This window comes from Triturus cristatus, chromosome 2_2 (assembly GCF_964204655.1).
Source record: "Triturus cristatus chromosome 2_2, aTriCri1.1, whole genome shotgun sequence".
Classification (NCBI taxonomy): Eukaryota; Metazoa; Chordata; class Amphibia; order Caudata; family Salamandridae; genus Triturus; species Triturus cristatus.
The window spans coordinates 497,748,944-497,772,399 of record NC_140582.1 but is presented as its reverse complement, the minus strand read 5'-3'; the positions used below and the strand labels follow the sequence as shown (position 1 = coordinate 497,772,399).

Sequence of the window (23,456 nt, the reverse complement as noted above, 5' to 3'; positions counted from 1 at the left end):
GACACAATACAGGACCCCAATACCTCAACAAGAGAATCACCTTCCACGCACCCAACAGAAACCTCCACTCCGCCAACTTTGCACTCACCGAAACCCTGTGCATCTGCAGAGCCAGAACAGAGGGAAGAGCCTTCTCCTAAGTCACAGCCAAGACCTTGAACGAGCTCCCTATCATCATCAGACACGCCCCCTCCCTGAACTCCTTCAGTAAGGCTCTCAAGACCTGGCTCTTCGACTGAACGGAACTGCTGTTCCCCCCCCGCGCCTTGAGACCCTTCCCCTGATTGATTGATTGATTGACTGCACCAAAAGTCATAATTGGGCCCTTAGTGTCACCTCTGACATACTTCATGACTGATGATATCACTGATGAAATCACATATTATAGGACAATGCCATAGATGATTATAACACTCCTACATATGATTTAGAATAATACAAACTCTTTGCAAACATACATTTTAAATCACTTGCTTCTTCTACTAAAGAAGTTAATGTCTCCGATGTATATACACTCACTCAGTATTTCTTGTTGGTTATAAAATAAGTAAATGAATGTGTATATAGTGCAGCACCAAAAAGGAACTTACTTCTAGTAACTGATATCTAAGCAAAGCAGTATAGATTAGAGAAACCCAGAGGCCAGGTAAAACAGATAGACCTTCAACGTATGTGTAGTGTTAAACCATTATCAACGTGTCTTTGCCCTGCCAGTATGGTGTCCTATAGCTACATTGATAAGTAGCAGGTGCCTACAGCGGTTTTGTTTTCAGTGTTTATTTTACCAAATGAATACAGATAAGCAGTGGGATTGAGAAATGCGATTTAGGTTCATGAATAAAACACTCATGAGCACACAAACCAGTAAGTAATAGTGAGTACAATTTTTAAAAATAATACATTACCAAACAGACATTAGGCATGACCAATCAAAATAATTTCATATTTCACTATACTAATTCACCACTAATCCTATTTTGGTTCCGCAGTAGCGTTCTACTCGCCCCGTCAAGGGTAGTAAGCGCTATATAAATGCAATTACAATGCAATGCAATGACCATGGTATCTACAAAATACCTCCACAACCACGAGAAAACTCGGTTGTTTTGTAGTTCTGTTTCTTCAGCATAAAGCTGGAACTATCGTCAACATAGACAAGATATTAGACTGCTGCCTGTGGACAAAACGTGGCAGAATATTGATCAACTCTTGTTATTCCCTGTAGGGTTTCTTCAAACTACGGCTGAGGAGTTTTGCTTTTACTATGCCAGAAAGGATGGTGGGATATGCTTTCCAGACTTCCCCAGAAAGCAAGTTCGAGGCCCGGCTTCCAACTCCCTGGACCAAATGGAGGACTATGTCAAAGTGGAAGAGATCAACAGGTTCACACATTGATACTTCTATATTCATGTAAAACGATTTAACCTTGTTTGATTTATTTTGTGTCAATGTAGTTTGTAATTGTCCTTAAGCTCTCCACATGTTTTATGGTTTTGCTGCTTTTCGAAGTGTACTTTTGGTAATAACATGGTGATCGCAAGTAAATCACAAAGCTTCTGTTGTGAATAGACTTTTCTGTCTTGTAGGTTAATTCACCCATTAATATTTTGAAATGGTGGGTGATTCTTTGCTTTGCCTTCCATCCACACAACTTTCATTTCTTGTTCCCACACAGACTTTTGTCATTAATAGGGTCACATAGCGACTCACCTTTCGTTCTGGTATATTGTGAAGTGATCCGCGCAAAAATATTTTCACTTGTGCAATTATCAATTTTCACAGGTGAAAAAAATGGGTGAATTGGGAAGATATTGAATCCCTTAAAAACTAAAAAACTAATAGGGTGTGGAAAAACCATTCAAATTTCTATAAGGTGTAGTAGAGAAACCCACATACCAACACAGAAGCAAAACAAAATGTCGTGTTTTTAAGTTATCATGGACTATTTCTGTGATTCTATTATTTATTGTGTGGGTCCCAGATTTGTACAATATATGAATTTGGCTTTTTTCCAATGATGCTTCCACGTATGTTCACAAGATTTGATTAAAATGTATCCACCAATATATGATGATAATGAGATGTTGATTATATTTTGAATATGGAAATGCAAGTACTCTGCCATCTCTAATAATTGGCTATAAAGATTTTGTTGTGTTTCTGTGAATTATCAAATCTTTAGCATCATTTGTTGATGCAACCCGAATTTTAGCACTTGGACTGCATTTGGTTACAGAGCAAAGTTACCAATATACATAGTCTGCCCACCCTTTCCCTTAATAATAAAACTAATGGTAGTGGGGCTTGGTAGTTTATTGGCGCTGTATGTCTAAAGATTTGCGGGCTAACCACCAGTCCCTTTCTGATGTTCCTTCCTATTTCAGGAGTTTGAATGCAACTCACAAAATAAAGGGAAGTCCTGTTGAGAAAAATGTTTTTAAAAAGTTAAAAATCAGATAGATATAAATCGTTTTTGATTGAGAATTCTACCTGTACTAAGTACATCCACAACAAAATTCCTATATTCAACCTCTTCATATGCCAGTCTTACAGGGCATTGGCATTTGTGGTTGCAGTGGACAATCTTTTATTGTCTTCTAACTCAAGTACTGGGATGTCCCTTCTCAAATCCTTGCAAATCCAAGCAAGGTGATCCAGGAAATCCCTGTGCAGTGCATGACCCCATGTTCAACCGCTTCACGAACTGGAGTGTGGGGCAAGGTAGAGCCATCGACCTTCACCTTATGTTAAAGTGTAACCCACATGAGGAGTCACACATTCTAACATCTCCTCATATGATAACCCTCTTCAGGTTCTCGTTTAATTTCGAATTCTCACAGTGTGCTTTTCTGCCTCATTATTACTGTTTGAGTATGTAAAACCCATTTAGCGACATAAGTAATTATACCTTCATTGGGTGCTCTCACAGTCCCCAACATCTTCTCACTGTTCTCTTCCGGTTGACTAACCCTGGTTCCACTGGATCAATCTGCCAAGTTTTCACAGCAATCCCATGGTGGTTGTTTGTAGCCTGGCTTGCAGGGAGAGGAAGGAATAGCTGTGGCTTGGCATTACTGTGCCCTGTGGCACAGTCAGAAACAGATTTCAAGACGTAATGACTTTTCCTTAGAAGCGAACTGAAGAAACTGCATATTTTGAATGTTTTTGTACTGAAAAGATTTCTGTGTACTTCCCCCTTAATTGATGTGACATTGGTTTATCTTTTCTTGCTCTTTCTTCTTTGATGCCTCATATTGTGTCTCCTTCTGGGGAATGGGGGACCGAGCATTATTTTTATAGCATGACCCTCAAAGTCAGATACATACACTACTTGGGACGTATTCCCTGACTGTCATGATGTTCTTTCCTAGGAAACACAAACACAACTATTTTTGTCTTCAAGAGGTAGTACGAGGGCTGAGGCAGCCCGTGGGAGCGGTACATTGTGGGGATGGCTCCCGTCGCCTCTTCATCCTTGAGAAAGAGGGATATGTCAAGATATTTACTCCTGAGGGAGAGTTAATGAAAGAGCCCTTCTTGGATATACATAAGGTGGTTCAAAGTGGAATAAAGGTAAGCACCAAAGATATGAATTATTAATTGTTGCTCAGGTGCACTTACTTATAATCTATAATATGAGGTTATGATATTTTTCTTCTTGGCATCCAAAAATACTGCAGTGTAGAAAATTATTTTCTTAGCCTAAATTGTTTTGTATACAATTCGTATTTTAAAATGATCATGATATGTTCCAACAGATGTAATAATAGCAGTGCTTTTATTAGCCATGTAGGATAAGATGCTGAGGTACCTTCAACAATTTCTGGAAGAAGGTTCTTTAAATGTATGCTAAACATTTTTTTGAGGCTGTAATTTGTCATTGAAGTGCATAAGACTACCCCGAACAATCAAATCAACCTTATTAAAGATGAATTTCCATGCCTCATAATTTAGAGCGCAGAGCGTGATCTGTTGGCGTCAAGGCACATATAATACACTACCAGAATCCACCAAAAATAAACTGCAGGGAAACTAGCAATCATCTTGCGGAAACTTGGAAACAAAAGATTCAGTTTAATGGAAAATCACACAAAGGAGCTTGAGAAAAATGCTAGATATACCTAGGTCTGGGCCTGCAGTGGGATTTATTAGTTGGGGACACCATTCCTCCCTCTGGGATTTCTTGGCCCAGCTCCTCACCTATAATCCTGAGTTTTTACCTAATTCTCCCTTGTTAGATACCTGACTATCTACTTCTTGTCTCACTTTTTGCCAAAACCCCTGTTATTTGTTTTGCTCATGCTATAATCACAAAAAGGTTTCTGTTTGCTAGATAGACATTAAATGTGATGAGTCTCTGGAGGTAACACCAGTCATCGATGTTGTTGTTATTTTCAGCGTCCTGACACCTTGTGGTAAAGTTGTGCACTGTGAAAATGTAAAGTAAAAAGGAAAAGGTGGAGCGTCTACGAATTTATTGATTGTATATATGTGCGTCGTAATTAAATGCTTTGGGCGCATGGAATATGTGTACCCTGGCAACCCTCAATTTGTTAGGATAGTAAAGACGAAATTGAGGGAACATTGTGCAATTTGAAATAAACCTAGTAAGAGCATGGTATACTTCATGCTGTGCCAGTGGGACTGATACCACTTTGGGGCAGGGAGCGTATCCAGACGAAACACCGAAACACCTCTCTTGTGGTAATCACTAACAAATGTTGGGAACGCCGGAGAAAGTTCTATTATTGATATAGGCATAGAAGCTCTTTCTTTCAATGGACGCATGTTTGTATCTTTTTTTAAATTTTTTTATTGAGAGTTCAAGTCGTTGTACATTGGGAGAAGAAAAAAAGAAGTAGCAATACAAGATACAATATACAGCAGTACTCATTATCCTATTTTACAATTGTTCAAGAGTACTTAAATGCAAATATATATATAAATATATAACTATATTCTGCTACATACATTACACTTGATATCATTTTAAAAGAATAATTTCAATATATAGATAATCATATATTGCACACTTCCCCTTCACATAGTAAGTAAATAAATAAATATTATAAAGTGACTTGTGCATATATTTGGAAATAAAATACACCGACGACAATACGGCCACACTTACATCAATTACAGAGCATTAATTTCCTATGGAACCCCAGCATCTTTCAAACTTCCTAAGGGATCACGTTTTAAGTGCGTATCTCCTTTCCAATTCTTTGACTTTACTAAATTCAGTTCTCCATGTCTGAAATGAGGGTATATTTTTACTACGCCAATTTTGTAGGATCAGAGATCTTGCCACTAGGGCAGATATAAATAGACATTCTTCTTGCGCATTACTCAGCATTTGATTCGGAGAGCTACCTAAGACTGCAATATGCTTATCAATAACTATAGATTGGTCAAGGGTATTTCTAAGACATTTTTCAATTTCTCCCCAGAGATTGTTTTATTTTTGGGCAGTTCCAGACAATGTGCGACCATGTGCCTCCTCCTTCTTCCGCACACCGGAAGCATCTATCTTCTATCATAGGATAAATATTATGTAAGAATGCCGGGGTCCTGTAAAGTAACCTTTTTGTATAAAGTTGCATTCTTTTAAAATTAGCTCCTCGAATTAATGTGGCATTAAGCTTGTTAATTCTTCTCCAGGTTGTTCTTGGGATCTGCATTCCCTCTATTTTACTCCATTTATCTTGCAATTTCTCCAAGCTAGGAACCAGTTTGTTATCATTAAAAATTTTTATCCATGCACTTACTGACCTTTTTACAGAATTTTCTAGAGCTTCAGTTATTCCAGAACTTACTGTAGAGGCCACTATATCAATCTTTCCTAAGAAATATTTTAATTTTAATATAAGACCATTTAAGCACGTCCTTGCAATGGGATGGTCTTATTACTATCTCAGACCATTCTTTCCATAAATCTAAGTTAAGGAAGTCCTTTATTAGCCTATATCCATTTTCCTCCCACTTAATCACTTCAGCGGGCTGCAGTAGTTCCGTCTCCCCCGTATATAGGTCTGACAGAGCTGTCATAGCATGGATTCTAGGGATCTTGTAAAAGGCCAATATTTGGGCTCACTGTTTAAGAATCCATTGGAGTACTTTGTACCTCACTTACTTTGGATCCTTCACTATTCTAGTGGGGTCTTTTATTTTATACTCTATTAAGATTTTATTAATAAAGAAACAATCTATTTCCGAATTGTCAAATCGGGCAAAGAATCTATATTTATTGTGTGCAAAATTCGCAAAATAATATTCTCTCATATCTGGGAGGGATAACCCTCCCTCTTCCTTTAAATAATATAAAGCGCTAAGTGCTAGTCTAGGTGCCTTATTGGCCCATAGAAAAGAAGAAAATAGACTATCTATTTCCTTAAGAAAAGACTTTTGCAAAACGCATGGTGCCGCTGCGAATAAGAAATTGAACAATGGTAAAATAGACATTCGAATAAGTGCTGGTCGGACGATAATCAATAAAGGTTATTGACTCCATCGTGCTAAAAGGTGTTTAATTTTCTGTTTCAAGGGAATATAATTTAACTGAAATAGCTGCTCTACTTTTTCTGTCACATATACCCCTAGGTATCTTTTCGGGCGAGTATTGTACGTTAATCTAAAATTGGGCAATAGAGTATCTACGGAACAATTACATAAAATAATTTCCGTCTTTGCCTTATTTATTTTATATCCTCCTATTTCTTGGAATTAAAAAAAAAAACAAGTATCTCTTCCTGGGTGCTGTCTTTAGTATTTTAAAAAAGGACAATGTAATCTGCATATAATTTTATATTAGTCATATCTTGTGAAGGCGTCGTTTGTTCTCTCTTTTGTCTAATAGCTATTGCTAAAGGTTCAATAAAAAGGGCGAACAGAATGGGAGAAAGGGGACATCCCTGTCTTGTGCCCGGATTAATAAAACATGAAACTACGTTTATAGAATTAATCAATATTTGTGCCTGAGAGCCTTTATAAAGTTTTCTTATTATTTGTATAAAACCTTCTGGGAATCCGAACTTTTCCAAAATAATAAAAAGACAGTCTCAGGAAACTAGATCGAAGGCTTTCTTAGCATCTAGAAGCCAAATCTGTGCTGTAATTTTGTTCTTATTAAGATAGTCCAGCGCTTCTATTAAAAATGTAGTATTTGTCGAGAGCTGCCTCCCGCCACAAATCCACATTGGTCTGTGTGGATAAGAGAACCTACAAACTTATTAAGCCTATTTGTTACAAGTTTTGTAAAAATCTTATAGTCAACGTTGAGAAGACTGATAGGTCTAAAAGAGTTAACATTTTCCCTGTCTTATCATTTTTTAAAATACTGACTAGTACTGCTATATGAAAAGTGGCTGGCGGTTCTCATCCTTTCAATATATGGATTGCTAATTTAAAAAAATATGCGTCCAGGGTAGGAGCTAATCTTTTATATAATTCTGGTGGTAGCCCATCTTCCCCAGTCGCTTTACAGTTAACCAGTGAGCCTACTACTGTTTCAACTTCTTCAAGTGTGAATTCTGTTAATAGAAATTCTCTAAACTCATTATTTAGTAAAGGGATCGGCAGCGTATCTAGGAAGTCTATAATGCGTTCTGGCAGTGGTTGTATGTGGGACTGATATATTCCCCTATAGTGTTCCAAAAAGGCAATTCCAATCTCTTTAATGTCTACTATTTGTGTTTTGGCTATCTCATCTCTGATGCATTCAATTCTGTTTTTTACCTGCTTTTCCTTTGCCTGCCATGCCTGTAGCTTCCCAGTGTACTCGCTCTCCTCATATGTCTTTTTGAAGGTATGCCCTATTTAGTCAATCTCCCATTTGGTAATAGAACTCCTGCATCTGTAATTTTGCCTGTAGTAGTTCTTGTTTAGTTTTATAATTCCTAAACTTCATATGTTCATTGATTGCCTGCGCATAACGCTTGTCAATTTTGAGCCTTTCTTCCTTTTTGACTTTCTGCTTCGGGATTTCCTTAGATGTTATCAGGCCGCGTAAGGTAGCCTTAAATGCATCCCGGACTATATTTATTGATGCTGAGTCTTCATTATGAGAGAAGAAAGCTTTGATCTCATTGGCTGTTTCGGCACACCAGTCCTCATCTTCCAAGTTCAATTTATTAAAATACCATCTCATTGGTCTTTCAGTCTTGGCACCTATTCCCCCTATTTCTATCTTAATTAGTGCATGGTCTGAAAATACATTCGCGATATGATTATATTTATTAGCCTTAAGGCCATAAGTTGTCAGAAAGAAATCTATCCTTGAGGATGTTTTATATTTTGCTGAGAAGCACGAAAACTCCTGCTTTTCTGGATGTTGACAATGCCATTGATCTACCAAGTCAAGAGATTTTTTTACAGCTAGCCAGGGCAATAGCTACCTGTGGTTTGTTTTGCCTATGGTCTCTCATTGAGGAATCTACTGCTGGGTCTTGCAGGAAATTAAAATCTCCCCCCATATAATAGATCCCGGATAGCATGAGAGTACCTGTTTTAACTGTAGGAGGGGAAGCGGATTATCTAGAACTGGGGCGTAGATTGTAACTAGCGTAATACTTAACTGATTTAAAATTCCAAGAACAAGAGCCCATCTGCCTCCCGGATCTGACTGGGTATTTTTTACATGAAAATGTATATGTTTCCCTATATAGATTCCTACATCCTTCTGCGCGCACCCTGCATTTGCTGAACATCGGATGCTAGCCCATTTCTGAAATATTTTACTTGCATCAGATGCAGTCTGGAGATGTGTTTCTTGTAGGAAAATAATATCTGGATTATGATTTCTAAGCCAGCTTTCAATGGCCTGAGTCTTGCGTTTGTTATTCAGGCCATTAGTGTTAAGGGAGAGAACCGTAATATTTTCCTTACTCATAATTTAAGAATGTTGAATGAACGCCCCTTTCTACTCTGTGCAGCTCAAGAGAGTCAAAAAGGTCCAAAAAATTATAGATAATAGTCAATAACAATGATCATTGCTATATACCTATTTAAGATGACAAATAACAATGGTATTAAAAACTGAATGATATACTCTAAAAATGCAGCATCTATAGAATACATAGCAGTAGCTTTTATGGTACCTGGACGATCTAAAGCAAATAGTAGTAGTGATTATAAAGCTACTAACTATGTAATCTCTATGTAGTAGTCTCTTTAGCAATAGTCGCCTAAACAGTCGAATGTCAAAAGTGCCAGTGAAATCGGTACCTACGAAATCTAAAGTGACTCGTGCTTGTGAAAACAGTACCTATATAACATCAAAGTGACTTGTGACACAAAGTGACTTGTGCTGGCACAAATTACATCTAGCTTATTACTGTATAAAGTGTCCTGTGCTATGACAAACAATCTTTGGTTTCCTTTCTTGAAGAATAAGGAACTGTAATCTTTTGACTCCCCCAACAGACGGTTTGAGCACATACATAAGAACTCTCTTTTTTCTGATTGCTCTGGGAGTTTGTCACTTCCTGCATCAGAACTTGCGGCAGGGCTGGTTGAGCCGGTAGAGCTGGTAGAGCTGAGCTCATTGTCTCCTCATAGCTGACCTGCATAGCGTCTTTTGATTTAGTCTTAGTCTTAGTCTGATGTGACGGATATTTATGAAAAAGAGTGTATTGCTTAGGGCTAAGTAAGATCTCATTGTTAAGACTTTCCATCTCTCCATCCGCAGCTTGGTCTGGGCAGGTCTGTGCCACCATTCTGCTCTCTGATATCTCTGATAAGTGGCTGATCATATTCTCCTCCACTACTTGCTCTGGAATGCACTCATCATCGTCCGATGTGTCATTAAGCACATTCCGTTCAGATTGCTTTTCCTTCTCGGCCAAAGCCTTAGCCTTCAGTTCCATCCTCTGCTGCGCATTCCTCTGACCCCTGTGCATCCATCTTGGAGCCGGAGAGGGTGTTGTTACTTGCCCTGACATTTCTGAAGTTTCTTTCTTTTCACCTGCCTTAGTTTGTTCCGTGTGCATCTCTGATTGTATAAATATATAGATTGTATAGAGGGTATAGAGGGAGCAGGTGGGACAGGTGGGGCAGGCGAAGAAAGAGACAGACAAATCAAGCAGGGATATATATGTTTAAGTGCCTCCGTAGGCTAGTATCATCAAAATCTCAAAATTGGCCTTGCAGAGTTTAAGGGGGACCCCCCTGATTGAGACTCAAACATGAGACCACACCACACTGAGCAAGTAACCACCTATCCGGAGGCCGATGATAATACTGACGATAATACTCCAATTTGTTCTATGTTGAACTAATGATGGACTATTAATAGACTATGATTTTCACTTAGTGCAGTCTATCTAGAAGATGGTAGAGAGCGACCCAAAAATCCAGCTGGCAGGTGTATTAAGGGCTGTATGTGAGCTATATGTGAGACTGTAAGTCTGCAGAACCCAGTCCAAAATACTAAGAGAGGGCGGAAAGAGAAAAAAAAACTCCACAGAAGTTCTGATTGTCCTCATAGTCCTGGTAGGATGTAGAAGGTAGAGATTACAATACGCTAACACCTGAGGCGTAGGGGCTGATTCTCTGCCCCTCTGCTGGTACTGCCAATGTCTTAAACCTCTTTTCCTTCCTTTTCCCTCCCCGTTATGGGGTCCTCCTCGCTCAACTCACTCAGCTCAGCTTTGCATAGAATCAGGGGGAGGGGCTCACAGTGCCATTTGCGTCTTACCAGTACCGGTTTCCAGCACGCAGGATCAATGCCATCTGCGTCTTTAACAGTCTTTACCAGTACCAGTTTCCAGCGCGTTTCCAGCGTGTGCGAGCAGTACCTATTAGCTCATAACAGCCGAAATGTAGCTGCTGCAGCTGCAGCTGCAGCTACAGCGTGTCTGGCTCACAGGACTCCGCGTCTGCCTCCAAGACAGCGAGAGAGCGAGAGAGCCAAGCAGCAGCGTCCGGCGACAGATGGAAAACAGCAAATGACTGTTAGCTGATTTTCATTTCATTTCATTACAGCACGTTCCCCTCTCCGAATCCAATGTGCAACGGGGCAGCCATCTCAATCCTGCTCTGCTCAAAGAGCCGCCAGGGCAGGAGCAGGCAACAGGAAGCAGGGAAGTGGGCGGGGCGGGCACAGGTGTGTTGAGCAGCGCTAGCGCCTAAGTGTGTGGGCTACGTCTGCCGTCATCTGGGTATGTTTTGTATCTTCTTGAGCCTTTTCCAAAAACCCTATGACTTATGTCAAGAATTGATTTGGTAGACACTGTCTCCACCGTGTTTTTTATCTTTCTGGAGATGTGGCCCCAGAACGTGACACAATGTTCCTCACAAAGCGTTGCCGCAGATGTCTGCAGGAGTCATTGCGTAGGGCTTAAATGCGGCAGTCTTGTTCCTGAAGATTAATAAGAGGTGAATATATCTTCTCTTTAATGTTAATAAAGCTAAACTCTTTATGTGTTCCATGCACAAGAAAACTGCATTGTTTCTAACACTAACCCTTGAGAGAGAAAGCGGCTCTTCGTGGAGCTTGTGTAGTCACAATAATAAACTTGAGGGAGGAACTTGAATATGATTTCTATCTTAGATCTTCCTTTCCCAAGCAGAGTGGGCCACTTAAATTCTATAGTGGGTTTTGATTTAAATCTGTAAGGGGGAGTGGTAGGTGATTCTGAGACAGAAACTCATGCCTGCCTCCATTCCAGTGTGTGGAAAGTGGAAGTGGAAAGTGGAAAGTGGCGAGAGCAGCGAGCAGCGAGAGCAGCGAAAAACGACAGCGGCGGGCTGAAGGTTTAGAGTGCTAGAGCCGACCCCGCCGATCCCGCCAGACCTATCGATATAGGGCCGTGGCCAGGCCGAAGCTTGGGGGGTCCAGGGTTAATCGCCCATCTCTCTCAGTGTGTGGGAGTACTGGGACGAGATACTTGGTGGCTAACAGGCGTAATCTCTTCCAATAGAGATCAAAAATACAGATCAAATGGAGAACTAATGTTGAAACAGGAAAATGTACTCTCTCCATTCGAGACCTCGTAGGAAGGGTTTATTCTAATTAAAAGTGGATGGAGTTTGACCATTTGGGTGCGCTGTTTGAGAGAGATTCCTCATAGTTCTTTTCTTCAAGTAGGAAGACATCCAAACTCCTCCATTGGGTCTGCCCACCTGAGATGGCCTGTTTGTGTGCACAAGGTAGTTTTGTGGATGAAGCATGCCGGCTTGGAAAATTCTTTGCTTCAAAGATGAGCCATTTCAGGGATATCAAGACTGTAGTAATGTGGTCATACTTCCTGTAGGAAAGACCAGTCTAGCTATTGCATGCAATGCTGCTCTGTGAGGAGCAAGGTGCAAATTTGGGATTCCAGTGAGCAAAGAAATACCACAGCCGAATCCTGGCAAGGCGAAGGACTGAACCACTAGTTTAAGTTCTGCAACAGGAAGGAAAGGTTTGATACCTCATGGAAAAAATAAAGGATTCATGTGAGCGTGGAGGTTGAGATTTTTGTCTAACCTAAAGTATGGCTATTTGACACATTTAATAGCAGTAGGGCAATTATCCTGGGTGTTTAGCACATTCTGGCACGATTGTACCAATCTGACACTTTGGGAATGGAGATCAGCCGTAATTCTGTTTTCAAGGGGTTCACGGTCAAAATGATAATGAGTCATCCATGGCTGAAGATTTATCATACTTGTCAGCGTTGAAATGGTAGAAGATATTGGAGTGGTTTAGAATTGGACCAATTGGCTCCATGCTTGCATTTAATTGAATAGAAGAGAGTTGAAGATAGAACAGGACCTTAGGGTACTTATTGTTGTAGAGGGGTGGAATCGGGGAAGGAACAGGTGACTTTGATAAATTGACGTTGATTATCGATGTCTGATGCAAACCTGTATAAGGTTGCACCTTTTATTCCCATTCTTTCATTGAGAATGCTTTATAGATTCTGATAATTTACTATGGCAAACACTGCCAACAAATCGAAGAGGTGGAGAAGGTAAATGCTGGCATTGCTTAACAAGCATTGGCAAAGGCAGTAAGTAGGTCTGGTTTTAAAGTGCCATGGCATGCAAATAACCATTCCTAAATGCTGTTTACAAGTGTTGCATGTGCCACATTAAAACTTTCCATATTACCTCTGCTAATGCTGGAAAAAAAACTAGCATAAAACGAATTATTGCTTTCTGTATAGAATTCACATAGGAGATAAAGAACTGAATTTGAGAAAGTGTGATGACTGAGCGTACATTTCAGATGTAAAATACTTCCTCATGAGTTCTAATTGAAGTACTTAGTTGAAGGTGGAATTATATACTGAATAGGCCATAGCATAAGGTGACAAAGTAATGCTCTTCTGGGTGGAGCCAAAGCCTACACTACGTGAATTTTAACGAACTGTTAACAATATGTCTGCAGACAGTTGCACTGTTAAGCCAGACTTAAAAAGCAGAGCGAATTGTCATATACTGTATCATTGCTGTCTCAGTTTTGGTGTCATACTTTAAACCTGGCTAAAAGTCGTCTAGCAAATCAAATTCGGCTACAAATTGCTCGAGCTAGTCTCCAGCCAGTTTTCCAGGATTTACCCAGGTAGAGTAAGTCATTAATGCCAAATTAGCCAGCTGCTCTTGGACCACAGAATTCACAGTCGACTTTGAAGACGGGCTGATCTGTCCACAGTACTTTGTAGATTCTTTGGACCTATAAAGAAGGGCTTTAAGATGGATTACAAATACTTCTTTTTAGCGGGAAATATTTAAAAAGTTCTGGTGAAAGAGTAAAAAAAAATTCAGGCGCAAAGGCACTCGAGCAAGATAATGAACACTGGCTGGGGAATATTAAGGCAAATTTACTTTTTTCAAATCTGTACTTAGTTATATTTGGAAAGTGGAACCACATGCCCCTCTGGTTATGGTTTATGGCTGACGCTGGTTTCTACTTAAGATCAGGGCTAGTTTCGACTTTAAAGCATCTATTCCATCTGACGGAAAGTAACATTGTGCAAACCCACAATGTCACCTGGACAGCAACTATTTCCAGACTATGGCTGCCCCTAGTTGGTGTAATTGCCTTTACCATCGCCCCCCCACTTAGTTGGTTGGCTTGCCACTTGCAAGTCCATCATGCCAACCCAGCTGCTGGAAAAGTTGCCAGGCCTGGGGCATAGCTGAAAGAAATGGATTCAAATAATGCACTGAGAAATGTGAATGTTGTGCATTTGTATCTCTTCAGGATGCAAATGTAAGCGATGTTACCAGAAGGGTCCGCCCATCTATATGGCTAGTCGACCTATGGAGTCGCAATCAGAGAGGGCAAAAGCTCCCCAGGGGACTGAAAATATGACCCTGCTTTGAGGGAATATTGCCTGGGGTTTTCCTATCATAAGGGCATCATGTGTCGTGGCCCTGTGGCCCACATCTGGGGGCCCCGTGCTCTCTACGGATGGGTGCATGGTTGTCGGTTGGTATCCAACCATAGGCAACGAAGGCATTCTCCTTGCTTGCATTAGTGCCAGTGCAGCGTGGCTAAAGCCTGTCCAACGGATAATCCTTCACTGATGCTGGCTGCAGTCACAGTCCTACACTGCAGCCGCGGTCCTACACTGCAGCCGCAGTCCTAAACTGCAGCCGCAGTCCTAGAGCATGGAGTAGATTGGTCAGTAAGATGGCGGATGCGGGGTGGGAGAGCTCCACATTTCTCAACAAGCACACTGGTTAAAATCAGGCATGGGCGTAGTTCACAGAGTTTTGCTACGCGGAACTCTGCGAAGTTACAAAAAACCTCTACGAAGTTCCGCGAGTGGTGGAGTGCAGTGCGAACTGCAGTTTGTGCTGGTATTCATGCTGCTCGGGTAGAAATTCTATTCGCGATCGCGAGCGGGGAAAAAACTCTGCTGCACATCGGAGGTTTCTGCACTCCGCGCGAGTGGTGCGAAGTTCACCACCCAGGTCTAGTTGAAATACAGTATACGAGGACCAATGCAGGAGGGTGGGGCTTAAGGAGCAGTAGGTAGGGAGGAGGAGTATGGTTTGTGAAGGGTACTTATAACTCCATATTTGGTCAAATAGCCATTTTTAAGACCTTTAAAACAGAGATAAGAGAGTGTGTGTGTGTGTGTGTGTGCGTGTTTGTCTGTACGTATAAAAATCCCACGTGAAATCCGACAAACACCTCACCATACCCGCCTTTAAGCACTTGTACCCAACAATTTACTACAAAATACTTTTATTAGGGGGGTGTAACACCCGAAATACCCCCCACCCCAGCCCCGAAGCTACGCCCCTGCTCATTAGACGAACACATTCATTCAACTCTGGAGCTCAGTCACTTTGACAAAACTACACTCTACTTACAAATCGACACAAGTAACCAGTCCCTGCCTACGCAACACCGGTCACAAAATGGTTAATGGAAGTCGTCTGAATGCTAATGGTGAGCTTAGATAAGACAGCCGCGGTGCGTCCATTGGGGCGTAGGGGCGTAGCCCCACCAGCCCTGCTGATTGGACCCGCGTTAAATAATACCCGCGTTAAATAATTAAAATATAATGTCCAAATTACCATTTACTGCGCACATTATTCCGGCGGCGCCGGGCAGCACCCGACTTTATCGGGAGTGTGCAGGGGGGCGGGCTGGCTGGTGTGGTCATTGATTTGAAGCCGGATGATTGACAGGTCTAAAAACTTTTTTTTTCCCCTTTCCCCGCATGTATACTTCGGGCAGCAACTTGCCCGAGCATGCGCACCCAGGCCGGCCCCATTAGCTAGTAGGGGGGGGGGGGGTGCAGGACCTGCTGGCGGCAGCGCTGGCAGCAAAAGGGCGACAGGGCGAGCAGTCACTATGCCCTCCAAGCCAATCCTGGCGCTGCATGCAGCGCCACTGCGCCAGGATTGGCCGGTCACCGCGCAGCATGAGCAGGGGCAATCCTGATTGGATGCCGAGCTTGACGTAAGGTAAGCGTGCTGCTTGGATCCGGTAACGGTCGGGTTCACTTCGTGCGCGTCGCCTGAGCCTCGTGGTCGTCGTGACTCGTGGACTGGACGGTGGCTGAGGACTGAGGACACACAGGTAGGATCGGTTGGGGAAACATGGGGAAATGCTGGGCCGGCTGATTTGTAACTGCTGTCATATACCGTTTTAAGTGTTTATTAAAGTCCTTTTCGTATCAAATTAAAGCAGTGAGTTGGACCTACAATTTTGTGCTGCGGAGCGTTCAGTTTGTACACCCCTGCCCTACTTTCCTGAGAAGCCTGTGGCTGTTCACCAGCGGTACCACTGAAATTCGTGTTGAAGGGGTTGTACTTGGCCTAGTTTGCGAAGCCATAGTAGGACAGATTACAGGAGATCTGAGGTGAACCACCCCTGCCCTATGGCCGTGGCTCAGCCCCTAAACTGGGTCTGGCACATGCCTTCAACCAGAAAGGTTATGTATTCAGAGTGACCAACTTTACTCGTTGTGCCACCCAAGTCTATATAGTCCGTTAATCACTATTCACTGAATTCTACATTTCATTGGAAGTCAAGGGCACAGTGTGTGCAGGTAGAAATGCCGCACTAAAGGCATTAAAGGAAAAGAATGAAAACCAGCCTAGATGCCGGTCTACATCATTTCTTCAAAAGCTGCAAAACAGCACTTGTGGCTGTAGGTGACCTATTCCTTCCTTCATAGTGGTCGTTATGAAATCCATTGGGGCTCAGTGTTGGGCATGGGATTTCTTCCACCCCACCTGCGCTATACCCTTAGCGATCAGTCCCTGCTCGATTCCCACACAAGCTCACAGCCACAGTTGCAGTGCTTGAACCTCATCTGTTGTGCTGCTGCCCTCCAGCAGCCTTTGCCTGCTTTATCTACTCCCTTTTGGCTGATTCCTCAGGGCCTAAGACTAATCCCACCTCCCACTCAGCCACCTCTGGTTCCCACTCAGTCTTCTTTCCTGTGCTATTCCTCAGCGCACTCTTCCCCTCTTGCACTGGTATTTTAGTTACGGAGAGTAGGCATGCACTAATGCAGGAAGAACAGATATTCAAAGTATGTACACTTTCACGAGAGTTGGGTAATTAAATGTATGCTGTGTTAGGTGTGCCTGTGTAAGTGCTGGGTGACACGGAGTGAGCAGTGTGAGTGCAGGGTGAAAGGTATGCCTGTGGAAGTACAGGGTGAGTAGTGAGTGCAGGGTGAATAGGGTGCCCATGTGAGAACTGGGTGACCAGTGTGGTCTTGTCTCAGGACGGGAAGCGTGAAAGATGAGCTGTGTGAGAAATGCGTAACCGAAGTACCAGTGCGAGTGCTGGGGGAATCGTGAACCAGTGTGAGTGTAGGGTCATTCGTGGAGCTGTGTCCATGCAGGAGGATTCATCCCTCGACAGGAAGAAACCGTCATTGACAGTTTAGGTGTAATTGGAACTATAATTATAATGATTGTGAAGCTGATCCTGCAACAAAATGTCAGTATTTTGGATATTTCAAAGTTACTTTTGTAGAGGTAGGTGAGCCTTTGAAGGCCAGAGCCAGATGTTGAGCTCTGGCTCTGAAAGAAGTGTTCTTGGAACTTCACGCCAAGTCTTCTTGTGGTTTCTGTCACCCACACACTTATGTTTGTCACTACGCCGCCTCATCGAGAGGCTAAATGTTGCAACGTAAAACCAAGAAACCTGGTTTCAAATGGTATATCTGCTTGGCAAAATGTGTGTTTCCCTGGCCCATTAACTTATTTCACTGTGCCTTCTTTTCTGTTATCATCCTACCTTAAAACTCAATTAAGGATGTGTCATCAACAACCTCATTTGTTTAAAAGACTTTAATAATACCCCCTATGTTATAAAAACCTATGCAGTGTTCACATGACGGCTGACTTGCCTCTTGGTTCACTAAAAGCATCGTCCTCGCAGGCATGAATGTTTCAAAGTTGACATTTAGAACCAATAACTTCTCATAAATTCCAGTCCATGCAGAAATTAATTCTAGGTCTCTGAACTAAAACGCATCCAAGTTAAACAAATCTACCTTTTTAAAATTTGAGCCTTTAGCATAGGTTTACATGGCAAATTATACACCACACAGAGCACTGCCTGGACTCTGGCTCGGCACTCTTTTAATGTTCTGCTTGCCTAGCTCTGTATTGTTCCTGAAATGTATTCTTCCACTGTGGCATCAAGGGTCCTTAACAAGAGCAGGGACAGCAGGGGGGCCTGTAGTAATTAAAACACACAGACTGGTGAACTGAGAGCAGTCATGCGAAGGTGTGGCTAGAAGCGAAGAATACACTTTGACACCGCATAATCATGATTGCACTTAAGCACTTTAGGGTAATGCTTTAGTTGTGATACAATACATATATCATGCATTTATGTATTTCCATGTCTTAAGGTACCTTTCTTAGATTTGCGAATGAGAGAATATTTTATACTGGATTAGGTATGTGTTAAATATGTTATATTCTAAATCTCTGCTGAATGGGATTCATTCAAAATGTACACTTTATGATTAGGGTCAATCTGATGGCAGCGTAATCAAAATGACTTACTCCGTGACTCTAGGATTGTCGACAATGAATCTCTAGTATTGTGTGCTTTATTGCACCTTTCCTAGTGGGCTTCTGATATATTATGCATACTGTGAGACACTGCACTTCAATATCTGTGATTGCCTGTGTTTGCCTTAGCTTCTGCTTTGCAGTTGTCTCATTGGGTGATGAACTGAGCTATTACCCTTTTGCACTTGTTTTCTTGTCACGTTTGCTGGTTATTGAAATACAAAGGTCAAATGTCAGCCGCTTTCATTCTGGGAGCCTGGTGTTTACTTTTCTTTCTCTGACTTCGAAGTGAGAGAGTTATGTGAAATCTTGCTATGAAATGGAAAGGGTTTTTTCTAGCACACAACAAATATGAAAAGTGCTGATATTTCACACTATATTAGAATTATAAATAGATAATGAAGTTAATTTTTGTATTGGAGTCTGGAAACAAATATTTGAATACAATGAAAACACAATACACTAGCCAATGCTATTTCCACACATTATCATTTATGCGCTAAAAATCTGCATGTCTGTACCAATGTTATGGTCATTTCAATTGGAAATGTGTTGTCTGTAAAGGCAGTGTGCTACCACACGATGGATACTCCACATTACGCCGCTCCACTCTGCAACACTCTCCTTCAGTCTATGCCCTTTGATTCAGAGACATGCCCCTCGACTTTGACATGCCACTCTATGCCACTCCAATCTAAGCCACTCAACACCATTTGACCCTCTTAACTCTACCCACCCCACTCTTTACTAATCTATTTCAGTCAACTCTATCTCACTTCACTACAGTCTACCCCACTAGGGTCTACCCAACTTTACCCCTCTCCACTCCTGGCCAATCCACCCCAACCTGCCTCATTCCACTACAATCTACATCACTACAATCTACTCCAATCCACTCAACCACAATCTACACCAGTCCAGTCTGCCTATCTACCCTACTGCAATCTACCTCACTGCAATCCTCTCAATGTTTTCCACTCTACTACAATCTACCCCACTCCACTCTCCCACAATCTTGCACTCCAGTCTACTCCACAGCAAACTACCCCACCCCATGCCTTCCCCGCTCTGGTCTTCTCAAGTCTACCCCAACTCCACTTCACCCCAACTCCACTCGCTCTTCTCAAGACTACCCCAACTCCACTCCAATGTACCCCACCCCTTTCTGCCCCGCTCCAATCTACCCCTTTCCAATACACCAGTCTACCCCGCTCAACTCCAGTCTACCCCACCCCACTCTAGCCCACTTCACACCCATGTACCCCAATCTACTCCAGTCTACTACAATCTACCCCACTCCGCCCCAATCTACCCCACTCCGCCCCAATCTACCCCACTTACTCCAATCTACCCCACTTACTCCAATCTACCCCACTTACTCCAATCTACCCCACTTACTCCAATTACACTGCTGTGCAACTTCTTCTACTCTTAGAGCTGAGATTTCCATGAGTCTTATAGTCTGAATTCAGCACCTGAGCATAATAGGACAGAATGTATGAAGCTCTGTGGTAATACTGAATAAGCAGCTACCTATGTTATGCCATCTATTAATGTAATAACTGCACTTTCACAATTGCTTTATTAACCTTCCTGCTTTCTCAAATTTGCTTGAAAATGCCTGATTTTTCTTCTTTTTTTTCAATATTTTCTAGGGGGGGGTAACCCCCCCAAACCCCCCTTTTGGGGTTCGGGCTCGCTCGCTGCGCTCGCTCGCTACGGTGCTGTATGCTAATTCGTTTGCGCCCCACCACTTTAAAATCTCACCCACCGCCCCTGAGATAAGACAACAGTGCGGTGAGCGGGTACTTCCGGTGGTCCTAAAGCTTGCTACCGAGTATATTTCCCTCCAGCATGAGAGAAGGTGGAGATTTGTGTAGGATAACGTGCAAACGAGAGAAGTTGTATGCACAGCAGATTAAACGCGCCCGCTGCTCGCCAGCGCCGCGCGCTGTTCCGTGACAGGGCTGAGAGACGACATGATAGATTGTAGAACACGAGACACTGCGCCACAGAAGCCCGCGAGACCACACAGCTCTCCGGGGCAGACCGTGCCCTGCTGGGCTTGCGATAATAATAATAACTGGTGTTTATGTAGCACTTACTGCCACAGTCACCGCTGATATCACTGGGGCCCAGCAATGTCTCCCTGTTTAATGCTGTCCTTGAACAGGCGAGGGCCTGTTCTCTCGAGAACAACACATATTTTACGAGACTGCTTGGAGCAGCTTTCAAAGAGCTGCTTAGATTTTAAGATGTGTTTCTTATAAAGAGTGGTAAGAATGCTTTACTGCTACAAAGGAAATCTCTTAAAAGAGACAGGACATCACAGCGGGCGCTGACGTTTTTTTTTTTTTTGCAGATTCAGCGGCTGTTCACAAATACATTTCCCTACTTATATTAAATGCATTCTTATTCTATCTTTTTGGACCAGCATTGTCTCCAACATTTGCACGTCCAAGCAGTGCATAATTGTATTAACGCTTTTTATATAATCCGGCCCCTGGAAGTCTCTGTGTCCTTCAGAGGTAGCAAGACAGCCTGCTTGCCTCGGCATCCTTTCAAATGAGTAACAGTCGCTCCCTAAAATAGCAACTATATTTTAGGATTACATTATGATTATATTTATCTGTGTAAATATTCTACTTCTTCAGTACCTCTCCTTTACTTCCCAGCTTTACACCAATCTGTGGCTTTCTGTTCCACTTGGTTAAAAAATCATCTCTGTCCCAGGGAATACTCGGCCAACTGATATGTAAACCTGTTATTTGTTGCAAGGACAATGATTTACATGTGGACCAATGCAATGCTGAGCTCTGGGGCCAGTGGTCTGAACTTGTATTTTATCCTCCCAGTGTTTCTTTTTCAGGTGTTCTAGGCCTGTTCAAAGGTGGGGGTCCCTGCACAGGGTTTTACATTGATATCCTTTTAATGTTCAAAACAGGAGACACAGACATCTAGTAAGCCAGACCGTCTCTTTCCCGTGCAGCTTACCAAGCAAGCATTTCAAATACTTTAATAAAAATGCTAAATTGTATCTTAATACGTTTTGCAGGATTTATTTGAAGGAGCAAAGCTACATCTTGTAAAAAGCTCAAAATGCAGCCTAAAAGGGCCTAGGTCTCTAACTCCTGTACTGACTGCCTGGTCATTTCTTTCTATATTCTGAATGATTTTATGTTTTTGCCTCTTCTTGTTTGGTCAGAAATTTCCATCTGGTGCATTGTGCTCAGCCAGTCACGGATCCTTGGTTGTATCCTGGTTGCTGTTCAGTCTTCTGAGTAGCCATAGCATCTCCTTTCACTGTTCCACTTTTCATTACTCTTGCGCTCTGAATGGGGGAATTCCAGTTCAGGCATCCCCCGCCACCTAAATGCTACCATCAGCAATAAGTATATTGCTACGTATTCTTTCAGTCCAAGGACCAGTCCCCAAAAATATAACAGCAGATCTCAAGAGGAGTATGTGCCTTGCCTACCATTCCGTTGGGGTGGAGTCATGCACCTTTAGGAAAGGGAACCTCCTGGTTGACCTAGTCAAGTATTAGCCTTCAATAAGTCCTCTTTCCAATGAACATGAGAAGTTATACTCCATAACGTGTTGGATAAGGTTTCACTTCCAATGGTGGTGATGTCAGTGAAGGGACTGCATTATCCTGGGCAGGACATTGCATGGCTATTGTGGAGACCATTTCTCTGGAGATAAAGAGTGCTGCACTTGAATCAACTGTTGGTGTGCACAGCTTGGCAGAGTTTCCTTTTCAGGCAGGTGAAAACGGTGCCCACCTGAGCCAAGAATGTCTGGTAACAGTTACTAAAGGCTTGCCTATTATGAGAGCAGGCGTATGGGAGCACTCATCTCTACCTGTACACATACTTGTTAGTTTTACAGGTTATTATTCAAGATCCAGTTATTGCATGTACTGACCTATCCAGACAGCTCATCCAGAGTGCTCTCTAGGGTCTTATATACATGTATCTCATTGCTCCGTTATAGAGTACCCAACAAATAAGTCTTTTGGTATGTATTCAAGGCATCAGCTTTATACCACTATTCACAATAGCATATGTAAACACACTAGGGCAACCCAGTCTTGGGTTAGTGTACAGAAGCCCTGTGTTTTTTAATCCAGGCTACAGAACGTGGTGCCCTGTGTTTTTGCAGTCAGTTGATTCCTCGCTGCTTCACCTCATTCTCGGTAATCTGCCTTGAACATGTATTTATCCCTGTCTTGGATTTCTTGTTACGCCATTGAATAATTAGGACATACCTGCCTTTTGATACGCAATTTAGATGCTCAGGCTTGACTTCCATTTGTGAAATTCACTAAATTATTGATCCTGTAGCATATGCCCACAAGCTTTAATGAGTAATAACTAACACTCTCTTTTGGTTAATATTATACAAAACAATCGGGAGCGACCCCACTGCCCAAGAGACAGGGTACCTCAAGTATGTGAGAAAAAGAATTCTCTTGGGTGTAGTTAGCCACCTTGTCCTCAAATATATAATATCAAATAATGCATATATCAATCACTCTTATATCCAAATGGGGTTATACACATCCTGGTACTAAACCAGCATCAAGCTAAAATGTGGATCACCAAATAACAACCGCGTATGACTAAATGATAAAGAAACTGAATCAGTTAAAAATTATTATCACAATTTATTAACAATTATATAATCACATATCTACATCAATGATAGTTGGCAGATTCATATAGACCTCATAAAATAAAATACACCAAAAACATATAAGCATACATTAAAAAATTAGAGAGCAAGAATGTGATATGAAATCAATATATTCATCAAAGAAAGGTATAAATCCAGTATAAATCAATATATAGGGATCATTTAGTCTATTATTTTCACAATAGATATTGATATGCAACAGTTCCTGGATTTTATAACCAATTCTCAATAGCACAGGCGTCGATGCATTTCGGTGGTAGTTGCTTATT

The 23,456-nt window shown here is 41.9% G+C and overlaps 1 protein-coding gene across 3 annotated transcripts in view; it reads left to right on the top strand.

Annotated features, from left to right (window-relative positions):
• Positions 1 to 23,456, top strand: part of HHIP (hedgehog interacting protein) — a 253,770-nt gene that overhangs the window by 45,237 nt on the left and 185,077 nt on the right. For all 3 annotated transcript variants that reach the window (XM_085641613.1, XM_085641614.1, XM_085641612.1), the window contains exons 3-4: positions 1,226 to 1,382; positions 3,372 to 3,573. In XM_085641613.1, coding sequence (XP_085497739.1) covers positions 1,226 to 1,382; positions 3,372 to 3,573 — 359 coding nt within the window. The remainder of the gene's footprint in view (positions 1 to 1,225; positions 1,383 to 3,371; positions 3,574 to 23,456) is intronic.